This window comes from Pezoporus flaviventris, unplaced genomic scaffold, assembly GCF_033815535.1.
Source record: "Pezoporus flaviventris isolate CSIRO_AGI_PZ_B2104156 unplaced genomic scaffold, CSIRO_AGI_Pfla_v1 ptg000066l, whole genome shotgun sequence".
Lineage (NCBI taxonomy): Eukaryota > Metazoa > Chordata > Aves > Psittaciformes > Psittacidae > Pezoporus > Pezoporus flaviventris.
This window is the reverse complement of record NW_026892614.1, coordinates 11,298,149-11,317,520: the sequence shown is the minus strand read 5'-3', so window position 1 is coordinate 11,317,520 and position 19,372 is coordinate 11,298,149. Positions and strand designations below refer to the sequence as shown.

The window sequence follows — 19,372 nt, the reverse complement described above, 5'->3', positions numbered from 1 at the left end:
CGGGGTCGGGACAGATGGACTGACAGATAGGACAGCATTTGATCGTGCAACCCTCCCTTCTTTGCCCTCCCAGCCACACAAGCGACTGTTTTACCTTCATGATGAGCTCAGGCTGCTGTAAAAACCTCGACAGGAGCTGAGCGGCAGAGGCTGGACCTGGAATTTAAAACAAAGCGCTAAGGCACCCCACCAGCCGCTCGCACCGGGGGGGGGGGGGGGGGGGGGGGCGGGAGGGGAGGCAGTGATCGGGGTGGGGGCTCCGGACTCCTCCCGAAACTCCCCTTTTCCTTCCCCGGATGCCCCCTTTCTCCCCAGTTAACCCCCTCCCCTCCTTCCTCGGCCACTGCTTCCCCTCCGGCTCCCACACACCGCGGCTTCCCCTACACTCGCAGCCATTGACGCCATTTCTGTCAGAGGAGGAGAAACTTGCCACAACAACAACCCACCCCCAGCCACCCCGGCCGCCGCGGGGGGAGGGCGCGGTGGCAAGACGCATCCTCGGCTGCCTCCCCGGGGCGCTGCGGCCCCTCCCCAGGCACCCAGCGGCAGGAGGGGACCCGCGGGGGTCCCAGCCTTGGGGATCCCCCCTCCCCACTTTACCGCGGGAGCCGGAGAGAGGAAGGGAGGCTCTTCCTCCATTGTACGAGGAAGAGTGTCTGTATGCGCAGCGGGAGAGCGGGGTGTCGATAGCAGCCCCCCCCCCCGACACACACACGCACGCTTTTGTAGGGGCTGCGGCTCCGGATCGCGGCGGCTCCTCCTCCCCCTTCTCCCCCCCCCCCCCACTCCCCCCCCTCCCCCCCAAATAAAGGAAAGCGCTGACTCCGCGGCAGGAGTTTCAGTAGCAACAGCCGCAACTCCCCGGCTCGGCGCAGCGGGTCCGGGCGGGGGGAGGGCGGGAGGCGGCGGAGAGGAAGAAAAGAAGGGAGCGGGGACGGGGAAGGAGGGGGGCGGAGAGAAAGGGGCCCGACCTGCTCGGCGGGGACACTGAACGTGTGTGTGTGGAGGAGGGGGCTCCGTCCCCTCCCGGCGGAGACTGCTGAAGAAGCCGCCGGCCCCTCCCGCACGCAGGCGGCAGCCGATCCCCCTCCCCCCCGCGCCCGCCGCTGGGTGTTTGCGGGGGGAGAAGGAGGATCGGCGAGTCCCGCCGCAGTCTCGCTACGAGGAGAAAAACAACCGTCCCCCTCCCCCCCGCGCGTACGCCCCGCCGCCGCCGCCGCCTGGCCCCGAGTCCCCCCGCCCCGGAGCTCCGCGCCACCTCCCCACCCTCCGCCGGTAGGGCCGGGGGGGGGTGGGGGGCTCCTTCCCCGGCTCCGCGCCGTTACCTTTGTTCCGCGGCGCCCGCCCGCCCGCTACTCCCCCGACCCGGGGCCGGGGGGAGAGAAGGGAACGGGGCGAAGCTTCCTCTCAGCTCCGGGGCTCCTCGGCCCCTGGCTCAACGCTCCAGCAGCGGCTCTGCTCGCGGCGGGACCGATCCGTCCTGCGCGGACCCGACGGCGGCGGCGGTGACTGCTCGGCTCTGAGCCTCTCGGTCCCCCTCCCCCTCCCACACCGACTGACTGACGGGCTGACGGGCCGAGGCTCGCCCCTCTCCCCGCCTCCTGCATTGGGCTCCGGCGCACAGAGCCCACCCCTCCCTCATCCCCATTGGCCCCCGCGTCGGAAATACTGACATCATTCTTCTCCACCGCGGTGGAAATCGAGGCCCGGTGCCGCGGGGGCTCATGGGTCACGCAGTTCCCGCTCAGCGCCTCGCGCCGGACAGAGGTGGCTCCGCGCTATGGATGGACTACACCTCCCAGGGCACACTGCGCGCGACAGCCGCGAGGGGACGGGGCCCCTGCCGAATGCTCATAAGCCGAGGGGGCCAGGCCCGCGCCTGCGCCATGCCGCGCTGGTGGCGCATTTTCCCTCAACAGGGGAAGGTGGCGCCCGGCGGAGCGGAAGGGGGCGGTACTCTAGCTGCCGCCAGTCGTGGAGCGGAGGCAGCTCGGGGGAGCGGCTCCGGCTGGCGGAGGAGGCTAGGTGAGCAGCGGCTGCTGGGGCTGGGGTCCCGCGCTCTGCCCGTTATTTGGCCGTTGGTGGAAACAGGTGCTGTCGCCGCCTGGCGTGGGGGCCTAAGAGAAGCCGGTCTTTCTCCCCGCCCCGCTTTCGCGGGGACGGGCGGCAAGGGCGAGCCTGTCTGAGGCGGGGAGGGGGAAGGGAAGTGGGTCCCGCGGCCGCTCTGCCTAGGAGGGGTTGGCGGGCTGCCCGGGAAGGGGGCCGGCGGCCTCCGTTGGTGCTGGGCGGCGCCGGCGGGCGGCGGCGCTGTTGCCGGGGCGGGCTGACAGGGCTCTCGGGAGCTGGGACTGCGGCGGGCGGCGCTTCCCTTCCTGGCGGGGGCCGAGCCCGATTGCTGGCAGCGCAGATCAGAAAATGGGGGTGGACAGCAGGTAGGGGGAGCGAGGAGTCCGTGGCTCTCGGTCTCAGTCTATCTAAAATGGCGCTGGTGCGGCTGGGCTGCTTGCCTTGGCGTTGTAGGAGTAGCTGGAGAGGCTCCGCTGCTTCCTTCGCGGTTACATATCTATCCTATGTTGAACTAAGAAAAATGAACCCTATATCCGTTGTGTTGACTATCGTGTCGGGCAGGGGCTCGACATCTGCGAGCAGGGTAGCAACTTCACCTTCTTTGTGAAATGTGAGTTTTCATCACGTATTGCAGCGATTCAGAAGTAGTCACGGTTTCTGCCGACTCGTTTGCTACCCTCGGGTCAGCCTCAATCTTAAAATCCCTTTCTGCCTGTGTGCAGTCACACTATAAGGCGAGAGCTTGGACAGCCCTGGTATTGTCCGGCTTCCGTAGCGTTCATGCTCAATTATATCTGGAAATCCTATTAAAATCGAAATAGTTCTAGCAACAATATGTTTTTGCTGTTCTAGCGTTAGTGTTGAAATGGTAGCTGTGGAAAGCTGCTTGTTTACTCAGCTGCGTCTTCGGGGAAAGTGAATGACTATCATCCCACAGATGGGAAGTTGCCTATCTTGAAGCTGAATACAAGTTTTTGTTCGGTGTCAGCCTAGGAGGGCTTGTGAAGTGGACTCTACTAATTATAATGAGAATCTGGACTAGGGTGACAAGAATTCTGTCCAACTAACGGTTGGATTAAGAGCCTTGATAGCCTCTTTGAAACAATACACATTCGCAACCGTGTCTGTGTATTCCTGAAACAGACCTTCTCATTTCTGCACTCCCCTATTCCGGGCTTTTCCACACACACTGGTTACAATGAAGCCACTGTCTTGGTGCACTAAATTCTCTGATGGAGCCGATTTAAGAACTTTCTGGATGGTTCCTTGTGAACTACACCTCTCTGCTCTCTTTATTTTTTTGTGTAACTGTACTGCAGTTGTAGCCCCCGAGATGGTGATGCTTTTTTAAAAACTGTGTATTTAACCTGGACTATTTCAGGGATCACATTCTCCTAATTTTAGGAAGGAGGAGAATATTCTGCAGATTGGAAGGGGTGGGATGCGAAATTAAGATATTTGTTGCAATATAACCTAGAATTAATATTACTTGCGTCTTATTTAGAAAACTCCTGATCACAGGTTCAGGTATTGTTTTAGAGTAGTTCCAACTTATAGAAGCCCATGTCACCATCTTATTTTAGTGTCTTGTGTGTTTTCAAAGTGATCATTAGAGAGGAAGTTCGTTACAGTCCAAAAGACTGTTCTAGGGGCTCTCTATTGTGATTGTATGGCCTGTGCCCATAACAGCTGTTCTATGTGTTTATGTGGGGATACTGAGAAATAACTGGAAAAGTATCTTAGTCATGCATATGAATTGAAATGCAGCAAGTCTGTGTAGTGCTTTAAAAGGCAAAATGACCTTAACTGCTTTAATCCTTTGAATAGATGCACATGTAATGAGTTCTTGTGCTTTCACTAACAAAAGGCTTTGCATTCCCATTCATTGATTGTTTAACTCCTGGCAATTTTACTTCCCCCAGTGCTGACTGAGATCTTGTCTCTAAATGTCTTTACTGAGAAGACTTTCTTTCTGCAGCACTGTAACTTCCTTAGTAAATTGGTTAGTCACCTAGGCAGGAAACAATATCAAGCATTTCCTAAGCGTGTCAGATGTGATAACTTTGTGCAAAGAGCAGTTATATTACAAGTTTCATATTATGGTATTCATGCTTCCAGACCTTTATGAGCAACTTCATTTGCATAGTTATCAAGTGTCTGTTTCTTTGGGTAAGCTTTGGAGAGGTTCTGCTCACTTTTCTTGTTTGGGTGGATGTGTTAGACATGTAGCTGTCTGAATAATCAGACCATTTCTCTTTTCCTTAGTGGAGGTTACCTATTGCTTCACTTAAAGGTAGCTTAGCAGTCTAGAAAAGTTTAACTGTAGTGATTAAAGCTAAGTTCCAATGTACTCTTTGTTAGTTTTTTTTTTGCCTCTCTTACTTAAAAAAATAAAAACCTTTGCACTTGTGGGAGAAGTGCCTGACTGATTTTCTGCTCATAAGAAGCATTTTGGGTAGACCTCTATTAGTTTTGTGCCAAAAGATGCAAATATTTAGTTTGATGCTGTGTAATACTAGAGAATTTCATGTTAGTTTGGGAATCTGAATATCGTCTTAGTGTCCTACAGACAGTCAAGAAACCTCCTTGTAGGCTGAGGGAGAGGAAGGACTTCTAATACCTACTTTTAAATGGGAACTTTGTAGAGGAACAATTCCAACCCTAACATCTCTTTCCAGCGAGACACTTTCAATTCTAAACTACTGTGTGGCTTTATGACAAATAATAGTCACAGGAGAGTTTAAGTTGATAGTGTCATTATATTTATTTCTACTAGTTTCTTTATGCTTAACATCTGGGGCTAGACTATGATAATCTTTTTGGTTTCAGTTCCTCACTGAAGTCCTTTGAGACTTATCTTTGGTATTTAAGGGTACAGTTTGACAGCTGACTCTCCTTGCTGGCTTAAAAGCAGTTCCTATCCTTTCAGCTATACAGCAACCTGACAATAAAACAGGGAGTCAAGGGTGTCAAATCTGATTTAGATTACTGTGCGGCCTGACCACGCTTGTTACCAGTTGTGCTGGCATACCATGGGGTAAGGTGGAAAGGCTATACTGCTTATTGTGGCATTACTGCTAAGAAACTATGCAAAGTTTTCCCAAAAGTGCAGTCTTAAGAGCATTTTGTTGGCAGCTGTATTTGCTTAAATAGCCTTTCCTGCCCTGAAGTGCTGATATATTTGATTAACATACACAGTGAAGCAAATAAAGGAATTGATCCAAACCTAAGTTTAGAAAGTGGTTATCAGTGCAGATCCCAACTTTGGACTGCTGCAAATACTTAATGGGTGTAGAGGGTAGGAATAGGAATAAACAGGAACTGACAGAGCTATAATGAAAGGAAAAAGTCATGAATGCTGGAGAATACCAGTTTGTCCAGGTAGCTTAAGCGGAAGCAGTGATCTTAATGTTGATCATCTGAGCTTTTGGTGGGAGAGTACTGCCGGATTACTTTGAGCAAGTGTGAAACGTAGTTTTTTCTATCCATGTTAACCACCCCATTTAATGTAACCGCGTTAAAAATGCATAAGTCCATACTCATATCAATTTGAAATATTTATATATATATATAATTTTCAGATGCTTCAGGGGCAAAAAGCACAGAATTTCCAAGGTCCTATCTAAGTAGCTAATTATGCTGAAGTAGCATGAGACTTTATGCTCCTGCTGCAGTTCCTATCTTAAAATGACATTAGAAGAGTTGTTTTTGAGCTGCTGCATCTGCAGTGCAGCAAGGAAGGCTAGAGGTGAAAGGACAGAAAATCTGTTACAGAAAAGAGTCTGGAAAAAATGCAGATATAGATGACCAAAGTTATGTGAACTGAAACATAATCAATAGACAATTGTTGAGCTATGTAGGGGTTGGATTGTAAAAGATTGCTCATAAAAGTCTATTATCTATATAGTATATGGGAAAGCCTATAAAGATGTCTTTATGCTGAAACAGAGGTAAGAAAATGGTATATTGCTGTTCTGCCTTCTAAAACAGGACCAAAGAATTCTATCGGAAGGCTGAAGCTAGTGTACAACTTATTGAAGTCGCCTTGGTGTGACATATTTTTCTGCTCTTAGGCATCTCTACTTTTGTATGGGGAAAGCATTTAAGGAGGTCTAATCAGATTAGTCATGTGAGGCTTTGTATGTGCTGTCTCCTTTAAAGTGGGGCTTCATTGCTGCAAATGCTGATGTTTTAAATACTGAGTGCTGCAATACAACAAAGTCCAGGAGTTGGTTTAAACTATTCATGAATAAAAAAAAAAACTCTGTTTAGTACATATGCTTGTTTCTTCTCTAAATGAAATCTGGGAAGATTTTATTAACTGAAGGTGTCATGTGCAAAGTTGAAGTATTTGCACCTAACCTTGAAGTCAGCTGATGTTTTATTAATTGCATGCATCTACTTTTTACTTCTCTAATTTTTGGTCTTAATAGTGTTAAATAACACTTTCTTTAACAGTGAACTACCTCTTATGAAACAAAGAAATGGATGGGATGGATGAAACTTCTAAAAGAATCCTAGAGCCATACCAGTACTTACTTCAACTGCCAGGCAAGTTTCTTTGTACTGTATTGTTCTTAAATATCAAAAGCGTTTTCATAGCAAGTATAAGCCAAGAAGTTTATCCATTCTTGGTTTGTGAAGAGTAATTAAAAGTAACACTTTTCAGTATTTGTTCTTTTCTTCCTCTTGTAGAACCACACTTTTTGAGATTGTTACAATAGCTCTTGAGTCTGCAGCATAAGTAGTTTTTTAGCTACTCTGTTCTCTCTTCAGAGTAGCTGACTTGCTACTTTTTACAACTACGAAGAGCAAATACTGAAGAGTTGAGCCCATTCTTAAATAGCAGAACATCAGCCTGAATTTATCAGCTTCCTGTACTGGACCCAGTGGGTTGTGTTTATTTTTGTTGAAAGTGTGTATTTCTTTTGTGTAATTTGTTCTGCTGGTATGTGTAGGGCCAGGTATTCTTTCAGCAAATTTCAGCTGTCCCTGGATGGTGTCACTTGCCAGAGAATCAGCCAGTCCTTGTGTAGTATCAGGTCACTAGAAACACATTTAGATTATTTTTTCAGTCTTGAATGGTGCATATTTTAGCATAATTCAGGACACAGTTTGATGAAGAACTACTGTACGGATATGCATGTCAGAAGCCTCTTTGAAAAGTCAGATTGCTTGTTGTGGCTTTTACTTGTGCACCTAAAGTGTAAGGGAGACCATATAATCTGTCAAAGTGACTAACTTTGTAAAAATAGTAGTGGAACTACTTTTGAACTGGGACTATTTCATCACTGTCTGCTGTCCAGCTTTTATTGCATACTGGTAGAGTTAAGGAAGCTCCAAAATATGGTAAATATTAAGGAAAATAATTCTGACCAGCTTTTAGTCTTGTAAACAAAGTGCAATGAACAGGATTAATTTTCACAAATTCCAGTGTGGTTTGTCTCAAAGTGGCCTGATTCACGCATGTGATAAATCTTTTATCTTGGAGTGGCTAAGTTAACACCAGTAACTGTTTTTGCAGCATTAAGGAGTACATGAAATTTCAGCTGCAGTAAAGCTGATGTGATCAACAGCTTTCTTTTGAAAGGGGTAGGCTCTGATCCTATTCATAACTGTACATCTTCCTTTTCATGTCCCTCTGGTCTTGGCTGCAGTCTTTCATAGGCTTTTTCAGCAGGCTAAACAATAAAGACTGGCTTCTGGTTTTAGCTTTTTCTCTGGGCTGTTGAACTTGACCAGCTTGGTGAAGGAGTTAAGCACCAGAAGGCATGATCTCTGCCACTAGCACAGCTACGCTTGGCACATCAGAGGCTTCAACTTGGGCAAATTTCCTGAGGGAGACTCTATGTCTAGAGTATCTGAGCTGCAGAGATGCCCGAGGGAGCCCACTGAGACAGAAGAAAGTGATATCCCTGCACCTGAAAGGTGTGTGCAGTGGTGGAAAATGTGTCACAAAGCAAAGGAGCAGTGGAAGAGGGTCAGCAGGCTGCACAGCATCAGAAATAACAAAAAGAGCAAGATCTTGCAGGTTCAAGAGCCTGAAACATCCAGGTATATTGAAGGAGGGGCAAGAACAGTCTATGCATGTCACAATGGGAAATGGAGACTCCCACAATGGTAAAGACTCGGAGCTGATGGCTTCTGGCACTAGGAGAAAGATTCCTGTTCCTCGAGCAGATGTGCAATTGCCAAATAGGTTTAATGCACTGAAGGAAGACACAAAGCTGGGAGCTTTATGCACAACAAAGCATCAGACCAGCACCTGGGCAGCAGCAAGTGATACTAGTGGGGAGACTGACTCCTGCAGGGAACAGAGCTTCTGTCTTAGGGAGATTTGCTGTTTCTGGATAGCTCTGATCAGGGATGCTATAAGGGAACTGCCAAGGTGTGTTTCACCCTTAGACAACTTAACTCTGCAGTTCTTCCACTTGAGCACTAATGGATATAGCAAGAGGATGTCTGCAGCTTATCAGGCATCACTATGTGGCTTTTGGAATGAGGGCCAAGTGCACAGGAAGCCAGGTGGCTTTTCTCCATTACCCTCAACCCTGTTCCCCTCACCATTAAGAGGAACAAACAGATCCTGCATATCGACAAGTGGTTAGTTGGGTTTTATGATCATGGGACTCCGTTTGTAGGTCAAAGACTACTAGGAGGAGACAGTATCCACCTACCAGAGTCGGGGCAAAAGTCTCTGCAAACAGGCTGAACAACCTGGTGAGAAAGGGCTTAAACTAAAAATTACAGTATAGGGGAATGACTACACACAGTCAAGTAAAAAAAATGGTGAACTTCCAAACAAAATGGTGTAGGCTGATGGGGACAAAAGCGATGTCTTGTAATCAACAGTGCAGAGCTGAAGGCTCTCTTAGGTGTATGTATTCAAACAAGGAAGTATGAACAGGACAACATTATGGGAGAAGCTCTCACTTTTTTTTCCAGGGCCTGTGCAGGACTGAGTGCTTCTCTGATGTGCCTGTACACAAATGCATGGGGAATAAACAGGAGGAGTTAGAGGTCTGCATGCAGTTACAGGGCTGCAGTTTTATTGGGGTATCTGATGCGCGATATTTTGCACAGCTGGAGTGCTGCAATGGATGTTGACTGCCTAGTAAAACAATCTGGAGTAAAGAGGGGTGGGAACTGCTTTTTATGTGAAAGGGCAGCTGAACTGCATGGAGCTCTGCCTTCAGGTGATAAGCCTGTTGACAGCTTGTGGTTTAAGATTAGAGGGCAGATCAATAGGATGACACTATAGTGAGTCTTTGCTACAGACTACCTGAGCAGGAAGAAGTAGATGAGGCCTTCAGACAACTGGAGGAGTCCTCATATTTAGTGGCACTGGTCCTCATAAGAGACTTTAGCTTAGACTCAGTATCTTGTAGAAGCAGCAACCAGCAAAGTACAGGCAATCCATGAGGATTCTGGAATGCATCAATGACCGCTGCTGACACAGATGATCAAGGAGCTGATGAAGGAAGGTTTTTTTGTGGGATCTCACACTTAAAAAACAAGAAAGAATTGGTTAGGACTTGAAGACTGGAGGCAAGCTTAGCTGTAGTGACCATGGGATGGTGGCATTCTGGATCCTGAGGAGAAGGAACGAGGCAAAAATCAGGATCACGACCCTGGACTTGTTAACCCTATTTTGAATAGGGGAGTTAAGCTAGACAATTCTGCAGTGACCTTAAATCTGTCACAAGTGGCTGCCCAGGTTTAGAAGTGTATATGCTTGCTCTCTTTGCTTGTCTTTCTGCAGTTCATTTATGCTGGCTGTTGGGGAATTTATCCATTTAGCCTTAATCCATCAGAGGACAGAGGTAAATGTGGAAGTGTACTAGACAGCTAAGGTAATAGTTTGCTTTCTCTAGAAGGGCAGTGCCCCCTTCCTCTGTCTCAGCATCTGCTGCTTACCCTGTACTAACTTTGGCAGATCCATTTCATAAGCTGACTCAGTATCTAAAGCTGGCAGAAAGCTAACCTAGCAAAAAAGAGTTTTCTGCTAGTGTAGTAAGTTGAATTAGCTTGGTGAGGCTCTAATGAGAGCTAGGTTAATAGTCCCTCTGCTCTTTCCCAAGCTGTTCTAGCCCTTTTATGTACCCTCACTATTAAGTGGGGTGCTGCCCTAACAGCATAATTTGTGGTTACTTCACTGCAGCAGGAGTGAAGTACTGATCAGGAGAATGTTAGAGCTGGAAGTCTGTGGGTTTTGGATATGTACCCTGTCACAAGAACAACTGTGCATGTAGAGAGTAAGTCAGGCTGATTTTTCATTTTTATAGAAGCATCTCATCTATCTGAAGAGTTGGGAGGGATTATCCGCAGTACATCTTTTTTAGCTCGCCTTTTCCACCCAGCATTTCTAGTGGGAAAATCTTTCTGTAGTTACTGTTTGATTTGGGTAATATTGGGATCTTAAACAGATTAAACAAAATACATTTAGTATAACTGTAATGAAAGCTTGTTGCAGATATGTCTATTATTGCAGTTCTATACAATAGGTAGAGTGTCTAATTTTAGAAGTTAGACCTCTATATTCTTCAGTTTCACAATAGCCTCCCTAAAATAATTAACAGAGCATGACACATAACACTAAAGAATTGGCATAATTCTGCCAGTGTTAAGTTTTACTCCTTTTAATTTTGTCCATTTTGTCCTAGTGTCCTTGTATTGTTGCCCTGTCTAGTGTGGGGAGAGGAAAGGTGTGGCAAGGAACAGAGGCTTCTGCATTTAGGCTTTTGAGACCAGAAACCAATACCATTCTATGAAATAAGAAGCACCTTTGATTATTCTTTTCTGATGGAAACCAGAAGATGGTGTTGACAGGAAGCAGTGGAAGTGTTTGAGGATTGAGGCAAAAATTGAAGCCCTCTGAGCCAGGGAGTAAGCCCAAACCACAAAGCTATTGCTTACCTGGTGGTGACTTAATTAGAAAAAGAAATATCCTCAGTCCAATTTCTCTATGGTGTATCACTGCAAGTGAATCTTTACCCCTTTTTATTATTCTGTTTTGTATGTGCTGGTCACACAGCAGTAGAGAAGCCTTAGGGAGAGATTCAGCTGTTCAAATTTCTTTAGCGCTATGGGCAAGATGGCATCATCAACATGAGGACTAATATTGCAGAATCCTTAAGCTGTGTCTCAGTAGATCTTGAGTAATATGGAACCCACTGTCTAGGTTCACTGCATTGGAATTTAAAGCTTTTATTCCAGATGCCTTGTTGATGTGAGCTACATATGTAGAGCTGTTTGTCTTGTAGTTATTTGAAGATCTTACTCATAGCTAAGTTTCCCAAAGTTCAGAGCAGCATTGTTTCAGTGTAGGTAGGGAGTGACTTTATTTCATATTGATCATCAGTATGTGACTCCTAACGATTTATTAAAGAAAGATGATATCAATGGGTTAACTTCTATTAAAATTTTATGTAAAATGTATCTGGATTAAACAGTAATGCTTGTTTTAACAGTGAACTTGGAGTTTTGATCTTTCATTCCTATGAAACAGGGTGACTGCTTGGCTCCACCAAACTAGGTTTAGCCAAAGCAGAACAAATCCTATTATTTTTAAGTAGACTTCTTGGGTGTAAGATAAATGTGAATTATTGGAAAGTTCTGTTCAGAATGTTCTGTTCAGATTTTTTTTTTAGAGTTACTAAATATATCAAGTATCACTTGTGTTTTACAAATTGTCAGTAGCAAGTAAAGAGTACTACAGGAGAAAGACCTAAAAATGGAAACGAATAGATTTTCAACAAACAGCCATATCTTCAACTAATAATGAGTCATAACTGAAACTTTTTAATCTGTTACATACACAAAATCAACATGCCTAGCAAACTAGGGTTTACTTTCAGAAGTATAAATTGATCTGTACATGTTACCAACATAGTCAGGATCACTTGCCAGTTAAACTGACAAAACTAAATATAGTAACTGTAAATGTGTGCTTCTCATATTACTGTGAAATGTTTAAAACTGATATAATTGATGCATATACAATGAGGTAACAAGATAACCCACTAGGATGTGTTTTCTGCTTTCAGGTGACCACACTGATCGGTTTACTGATCTCAAATCAGCTGTAGTTAAGACAAACTGTTGTCCCTAATAATAACCTTTATGTGCTTTTTATAAATGCCTGTAATATTTTTATTGCAGGTAAGCAAGTGAGAACCAAACTGTCACAGGCCTTTAATCACTGGCTGAATGTTCCAGAAGATAAAATACAGGTACTGGCTAATTACTTTAAAGGGCTATTAATCTTTCTTCCAAGACTCCTGATAACAGATGATTCTCTTACAAAGCATAAATGATCAGTAGTCTTAAATGTACTAATTTCTGAATACATTGAAGTAAGCTTTCAGGAAGACAACTTTAGTGCAAAGCTTTGACTGTGACGTAACACTAAAAAAAGTTACTTCCATGGCTTGTCCAATGTAGGATAGTTACTTAGTTCCAAGTGTACTCAACCTGTTAAGTTGTAGATAAGCAGCTACCATTGTTACCCACTTAATTATTAACAATGAGTTTTTAAAGACGTATGGAAGAAGCTAGACAGTTACCTTGTAAACTACACAAATAATAGTGGTTGAAAAAATCTTACGGTTTTGATACAAAAATATCAAAGACAGAAATGAACTTTATAAAGCACTATTTATTTTGGACCTGAAACTGTGGACTTCTTATTCAGTCCAGAGTCCTTACTCTTTAATGAGAAGCTTTAAACTAGGATTTCTTCTTCGCTTTTGCTTTTCTTTTGGACAGAGCTATGTAAGATGCATGGCTGCATATTTATACACTGTGGCTTGTCAAATGAAAACTTATCTTGGTTAGACTACAGTTTTGCTAAACTGCATTTAGACAGTGCAAAATATTCTGCATCCAAGACAATGTAAAGCATTAAAATAACCAATTGTGGGTTTTGACACTTATCAAGCTGGTCCTTAGTTAGTTTCATTAATTCTTCACAGAAGTACCTTTGGAGTTTGTGAAGGAGTCTTCTTCCATATGGCTTAACAGTGATACTTAGTAGTCCTCAAATATCAAAATGGTCAAAGTGATATAAACAATGGAAGATGCTGCATTCATCATCTTGTAACTCTTCTGTATTCTGACCTGTCTCTCTAATTTTTAGACAGATTTAGTCTGGCTTCCAGCTAGACACACATCTTACACTATGCTCAGCTATACATTCAAATAAAATGTATTATATAGCAACCTATGTATTGTATGCATAGGTTTAGTCTAATATGGTAGATCAGAATTCAAACTGGAAGAAGCCTCTGGAAGCTATCTAGGGCAACCCCCTGTGTAAAGCGGGTCTTGCTCCCTAGCTCCTTAAGGTTTTTGTGATCCTTGCTGAGTTTTGAAAATGTGAGGATGTAGATTCTGCAGCCTCAGGGCCTATCTTCCCATGACAACAAACTTTTTCATTCTGTCCAACTGGGATTCCTTATGTTGCAGTCTGGCTGTTGTCTCTTTCTTTGGCTGAGCACCCATGACATGGATCCATCTTCTTTCATGTGCTATAGTTAACTGAAGCAGCAGTGCCTCTGTATGAACAGAAGTTGCCAGTTCTACCTGTCACATTTAAACTGACAAACATATAAGCATTATTGAAAACTTGGACCACTTGTTCTGGTTATCTTTATGAAGAAAACTGATGTTTTAATATTTCCTTTACCACATAAGCTGTTTGTGAGGGAACTTGATATTTTCATTATTTGGGTCATTTGAGGACAAAAACAAGACCGTGTCATCTTCAGCCTGCAATTACTACTGCTTTTGTGCATACTTGTACCAATTTTAATAACTTAAGGTTATTGAAGTCTGAAGGACCACCTCTAGTCATCTTTTTGCCATGTCTCATAATCTTGCTAAGATGTCTCAGGTGTCTAGCAGCCTGATTCCTTTCCAGCTGTTTGTATTTCTTTTATTAAAAATCTGAATTCTGGCACTTGTTATTGGATGTTTGTTTTTTTTTTTCCACCTTGGATCATTTGTCTACATGTAGTTTTAGATGATACAGTTGAGGCTACTGTTCCTTGGTAGTTGATTTTACTATTGGCTGCCACCATCTCACACTTTTCCCAGGCAAATGGTCTCTTCCCCCTCACTCTGCACTGAGACACTTCATCTTGCTGAATTAGAAAACACTGGGTTTGTCAGATGAGCTTTCTTCTAAAAAGGCACTGAAATAGCCTAGTACGGGGCCAAGCAAATTTTAAACCTATTGCAAGAAGGGAGATAGAAATCTGTGTGTCAGAGTGATAGTGCAGCAGCTACTGATTGGATAGGCTTAGGTTATAAGAAGGCATAACACTCCGTGCTTGCTCTTCAGCTTTCATTATGAAGAGCAGTCTTTTCATTTCCTCTGGCCACTTCCTCATGTCTTCTAAAATAAGCTTGCTTTTTTTTTTTTTTTGGCTGTCTGAACTTTTTTGGTTCTTACTTTCAACTCTGAAGCATTTTTGACATTGTCTTTTAAGTTCACAATATAACTTAATTCAAGCACTCAGTAACGAAGCACTGTTTCAATTAAACCTTAAATATCTAGAAGCTGCAAAAGTTCATCAAACTGACAGTGTGGTGAGATAGGTTAGTAAGAGAAATTCTGGAATAGGCTTATCTGAGGAACTTGCAGAAAACAGGGAGACTTCCCTGATACTACTGAGAATGACATAATGGACAAAAAGAATATCCAGACAGGTATGCAAAGTTGCTTTCAGTAAGTACTCTGTCCTCTGATTTAAAGTCAGTGGGCTGCAACATAACTTCACAGGTCAAAGTGGGGCTTACTTCTAACTGGTAGAATAGTCATTAGTGTTCCTTGAGTAGGTTGTTCTTGCATCTATATCTGGGACAAACAGTTGGATTTCTGGGGTTTGGGTTTTAGTCTTTGGGACACTGGTCACTGAATACTAGGTGGCTTGCTGCTCAAGAAGATGCTTGCAGTGAAGTCCTTCCTACAACATCCATCAAATAGGACCATACTAGGTACTTGCCACTATTTAATGGTGGCCTTAGTATTTTTTAGAAGCAGGGTTTTTTGATGAATATTGACCGAGGGCAGTGTTTATAGCTAGTAAGTGCAATTGGTTCATTAGCTTTAAAACACATATCTTAATGTGTTTTGCAGTAGGTTTATACAGCATGCAGTTTTATGTGCTTAAATTTATTGCCATGTAAGCAGGTGCTGCATACAGCTGTTATCTGTATAGCAGCTGTGCAATAAAAACTGTATGTAGTAAATAATAAATAGATAACAAGTGTTAGTTAAAAGTTAAAAAACTTAATTTTTTTAGTTTAATTGTCCTGTTTTGGAATTAAGGTTCACTTTTAGTCAAATGTAGTCAGCTACAAGCTTGATGTTTTGATCAGTTTGTGTACCTCAGGTGATACATGATATTGGTCCACTTAGTAACAAGCAGTAAAGTGTTAGGAAGCTTCCCAAAAAGCTGTAGCTGTCATTTTTCTGTCAAGAATTTTCCAAATGATGTTCCAGAGAGAACAGTCTGCCTTTTAAGAACTCGGTACTGAAGTTAACTATACAAAGTGTGGGGAAAGAAAGGTGAACTCTCTCCATTTATGAAAACAAGGTTTACAAGACAAATATGAATGATACCCAACACTTGTAAGAACTGACCTTGGAGGTCTCAAGTTAGTGCATCTACACTTGTCACAACATTGTGTTGCTTTTCCTCGATTCATGTTTCCAGTAATAGTTACTGCATTGACTCCTAGACAATGGCATATTTTAGAACTGTAGCAACAATGAAGAGGAGCATTCAAGTGGAAACTTTTCAGCAAGTAAGTTCACAACATTACACAAAAGACCACAAGATCCAGGACTTAGAGCAAACTGGCTCATAAATCTGTATTTCTGGTAGAAGCAAGTAGACTAAAGGGGAACCTCACTGATAGAGAATACCATTCTTTAAAACCTTGTCCATTTTAAAAATGGTTTTGCAAAACTGGACATTAAATTACAGTGGGAGACTTAGTAATTTTCTCTTCTTGTAACAGGTTATCATTGAAGTGACAGAGATGCTGCACAATGCAAGCCTACTTGTGGATGATATTGAAGATAACTCAAAGCTGAGACGGGGCTTTCCGGTGGCACACAGTATCTATGGAATTCCATCTGTAATCAACTGTGCTAATTATGTGTATTTCCTTGGCTTAGAGAAGGTTTTAACCCTTGATCATCCAGATGCTGTTAAAGTTTTTACCCGTCAACTTTTGGAACTCCATAAAGGTCAAGGCTTGGATATTTACTGGAGGGATACTTACACCTGTCCTACAGAAGCTGAATATAAAGCTATGGTACTGCAAAAGACAGGTGGTCTCTTTGGATTAGCTGTAGGCCTCATGCAGCTGTTCTCAAATTATAAGAAAGACTTAAAGCCACTTCTTAACACACTTGGCCTCTTCTTCCAAATAAGAGATGACTATGCCAACTTGCACTCCAAAGAATATAGTGAAAACAAGAGTTTTTGTGAAGACTTAACTGAGGGCAAGTTCTCATTCCCAACCATTCATGCCATTTGGTCAAGACCTGAAAGTACTCAGGTGCAAAACATTTTACGGCAAAGAACAGAGAACATAGATATAAAAAAGTACTGTGTACATTACCTTGAAAATGTGGGTTCCTTTGAGTACACTCGGAATACATTGAAAGAGCTTGAATCTGAAGCCTATAAACAAATAGAATCACTTGGGGGGAACCCTGAGCTCGTAGCACTAGTTGAACAGCTGAGCAAAATGTTCAAAGAATCTGAAAATTAAAATACTTCTGGGGGTGGATCAGAACTTTTAAAAAGGGAAAATAACCAGACTGTGAGAGGTGTGATATAATCAGTCTTGTTTAAAACCCTCATGTAGCCACATTACAGAAATTACTGTTAAAAGCAATTTGTCACTGAGTATTGAAATAGTTACCCTATTATCTATACAGTCTTAACTGTAACTGCTTGCAGATGGCTTTTTTTAAAGTGGGTGTACTAGAATTGAAACAAGTTTTGACTCTAAATGTAATCATCTTTATGCAATTGTTGGCATTGTTTCAGGCCTAAAACTCTCATATCTTTAACCAGGCTACTATAGGTTTCTGGCTGAAATTGTGTTAAATCAGAATTTACTGAATGTATTGTGCATTTTCAAACAATGGTCTAGTAAAACAAAATATTTGATGCTAAATAACAAGTTATTTTCAACCACAATGCACATAAAACTGTTGTGTGGTATTTCCAAGTTAGGCTTGTGTAGATCAGATGGATCAGCTTATGAAGCGAATAGCCTGTCTAGCCTCTGGGGATATTTTCAGGGGAGTGTGAATTACAAAAGATAGTATTTTATATGCAAATAAGACTAATGTTTAGTCTGAATATGTAGCTTTATAAAATTGTCCAAGTACATTAAAGCAAAGATTCCATCACATCAGCAAAGCATAAATTTGCTGCTCATTCCAGCTCTGCAGTGAATAATTTTATTTGCCTGGTTTTAGATTTCTAAACTGTCAAGTATTTTGTAGCTAGGAACTCAAATCTATGCAGTAGAGTTCATATATGTAACTGTAAATAGCAACATCATAAGTTGCTACTAGAAATGGAATGGGATTCACTCTAGGTCACTTCAGAACACCGTAATAGGTGTAGGTCTTGTTAATCTCTGCTTATAATTGAGAAGGGATTCTCCAGGAGGTAATTCATTAATGTCCTGAATTACTATTTAGAGGCATGGTACAGATCTCTCCAAAGAGACAAGTACTGTAATTTTTTGCTAAAACGAAGTACAGTATCTTGTTCTACATGCTGTAATACCACTTCAGTTTTGTTAATGGCTTCAACGGTACTTTAAAATTACATACAGATACAGCAAAATGGAACTGGAACTGAGCAAGGTTGAGGGGGAAAGGCCGATAAATGACAAAACCCTCTGCTTATCTATAGATAAATACATACATATAAAGGTGAACAAAATTTAAGCAGAGATGTTTGTTTCTTCTTGGCTGGGCTGGCTTTAATTGGGTTCAGTTCCTTTAGTCTTCACAGCCACATAAAGCTTGCTTTGGTGTAGGGAGGTAATGGTTTGGATGAAATGTAGGACTGGTGCTGTCATTGGTGGTGTTGGCTCAAGCATATTCTCAAAAGAAATGGCCAGAGGTGCTTGGCTTCTGACAACTAAAGGATAGTTTTACACAGGTGTTCATTTACTGTTCTGGAAAGCAGGGAGAGTTATAGTTTCAACCCGCTGAGAAGACTAACTGTAGAAGGTTGCTGTAATGTCTTCCCTGGGCAGCCTTAAGCTGCTTCTGAAAGTGATCAAGCATGAAAAAATTCAGGATGACTGCTTTTAGTCAGAGACATTATGTAGTTATGGATGATAGCCTATCCCTTTTATCTGCATGCTGAGGAGGAATCTTTGCTCTGTGATTAGGCACAGAATAATAAATAGCCTTTTCACTCCAAGGACCTAGTTGCCAGGACTGAATGGCTGAAAGTTGATGAAAGGTGTCTTTAGTGTTAATGTCAGTGAATTGTAATTCCTTTTTCATGACTTGCAGTGCTCAGTAGTAAGTCTGTAAATCTGTTTTATGAGAAAATACTATCTGCAGCAAAGTATGTTTATGTTGTGCCATGTCTTGGGAGTTTCTAGGCACCTGCAGTTCTCCTTGAATGGGGGAAAGCACCGGAAACACTACTGCTGTCAGAGAATCTCCTAGTCTTACTGTAAAAGATAGCCTTGTGCCTCTTGGGATATTATAACTGGCAATGTGAAGTGTGCTTAGTGCCATTTCATGCCTGCTTAGTTGCTGGATGTAAACAATTATGCGTAATCAAGCTTTCCCAATGAGGTAGCTTTTCTTATTTTTGTATAAAACTTCTCTACCATCTGAGACTTCTGCTGTGTGGTTGCTTTGGTTCATTCTGGCAGCTCATCCCAGTATTTATTCTAATACCATATCTTGTGGAACATGCCTACATAAAATTAGGAGTAATACATTGGAAGTTTTCCAGCTGCAGGCCCTTCAAACCAGAAGTATGTATGAAGGGAAAAGTACCCTGGGAAAAGAAAGCTGGACCTACAAGAAACCATACATCTTACTCTTCTGCCTTCAAGGCTTTTGATACCAGTATTCAAAGTGTACCCTGAAGGTGTATCTTAAAAGGCCCAGAAGCAAAGTATTGTTGCGCTTCCCTTTGGTTAGGATGAATTGAGGCCTCTGAGTTTTGTGGGGTTTTTGTTTTGTGGGGTTTGTTTTGGGTTTTATGTATTGAGGAGTTGGAGAAAGCTGGGATTT

The 19,372-nt window shown here is 43.0% G+C and overlaps 2 protein-coding genes across 9 annotated transcripts in view; one reads left to right on the top strand and one right to left on the bottom strand.

The window, feature by feature from the left end:
• Positions 1-1,759, bottom strand: part of ARID4B (AT-rich interaction domain 4B) — an 84,820-nt gene extending 83,061 nt beyond the window's left edge. For 3 of the 7 annotated variants that reach the window (XM_061471234.1, XM_061471239.1, XM_061471235.1), the window contains exons 1-2: positions 370-511; positions 95-156 (exon numbers count right to left, since the gene is read on the bottom strand). In XM_061471234.1, the coding sequence (XP_061327218.1) occupies positions 95-156; positions 370-496 (189 nt within the window). In that variant the 5' untranslated portion in view covers positions 497-511. Of the gene's footprint in view, positions 1-94; positions 157-369; positions 512-600; positions 750-971; positions 1,155-1,325; positions 1,491-1,673 lie in introns of those variants that run through there. The other 4 variants (XM_061471237.1, XM_061471236.1, XM_061471240.1 and 1 more) reach the window with 4 other exon arrangements.
• Positions 1,760-1,869: 110 nt separating this feature from the next.
• GGPS1 (geranylgeranyl diphosphate synthase 1) lies at positions 1,870-18,967 on the top strand. 2 transcript variants are annotated; one of them, XM_061471243.1, is made up of 4 exons: positions 1,870-2,025; positions 6,526-6,618; positions 12,229-12,299; positions 16,096-18,967. In XM_061471243.1, the coding sequence occupies exons 2-4, from the start codon at positions 6,552-6,554 to the stop codon at positions 16,855-16,857; spliced, it is 900 nt and encodes a 299-aa protein (XP_061327227.1). In that variant the 5' UTR covers positions 1,870-2,025; positions 6,526-6,551; the 3' UTR covers positions 16,858-18,967. The 2 variants fall into 2 exon arrangements, with proteins under 2 accessions (XP_061327227.1, XP_061327228.1); XM_061471244.1 differs by lacking the exons at positions 1,870-2,025; positions 6,526-6,618 and adding an exon at positions 9,866-10,322.
• Positions 18,968-19,372: the final 405 nt, after the last annotated feature.

Excerpts from the sequence above, each read along its gene's own strand:
- GGPS1 (XM_061471243.1), top strand. The coding sequence starts at position 6,552 with ATGGATGGGATGGATGAAACTTCTAAAAGAATCCTAGAGCCATACCAG. Across the intron at positions 6,619-12,228 it reads GTACTTACTTCAACTGCCAG|GTAAGCAAGTGAGAACCAAA; the intron begins GCAAGTTTCTTT and ends TTTTTATTGCAG. Across the intron at positions 12,300-16,095 it reads TTCCAGAAGATAAAATACAG|GTTATCATTGAAGTGACAGA; the intron begins GTACTGGCTAAT and ends TTCTTGTAACAG.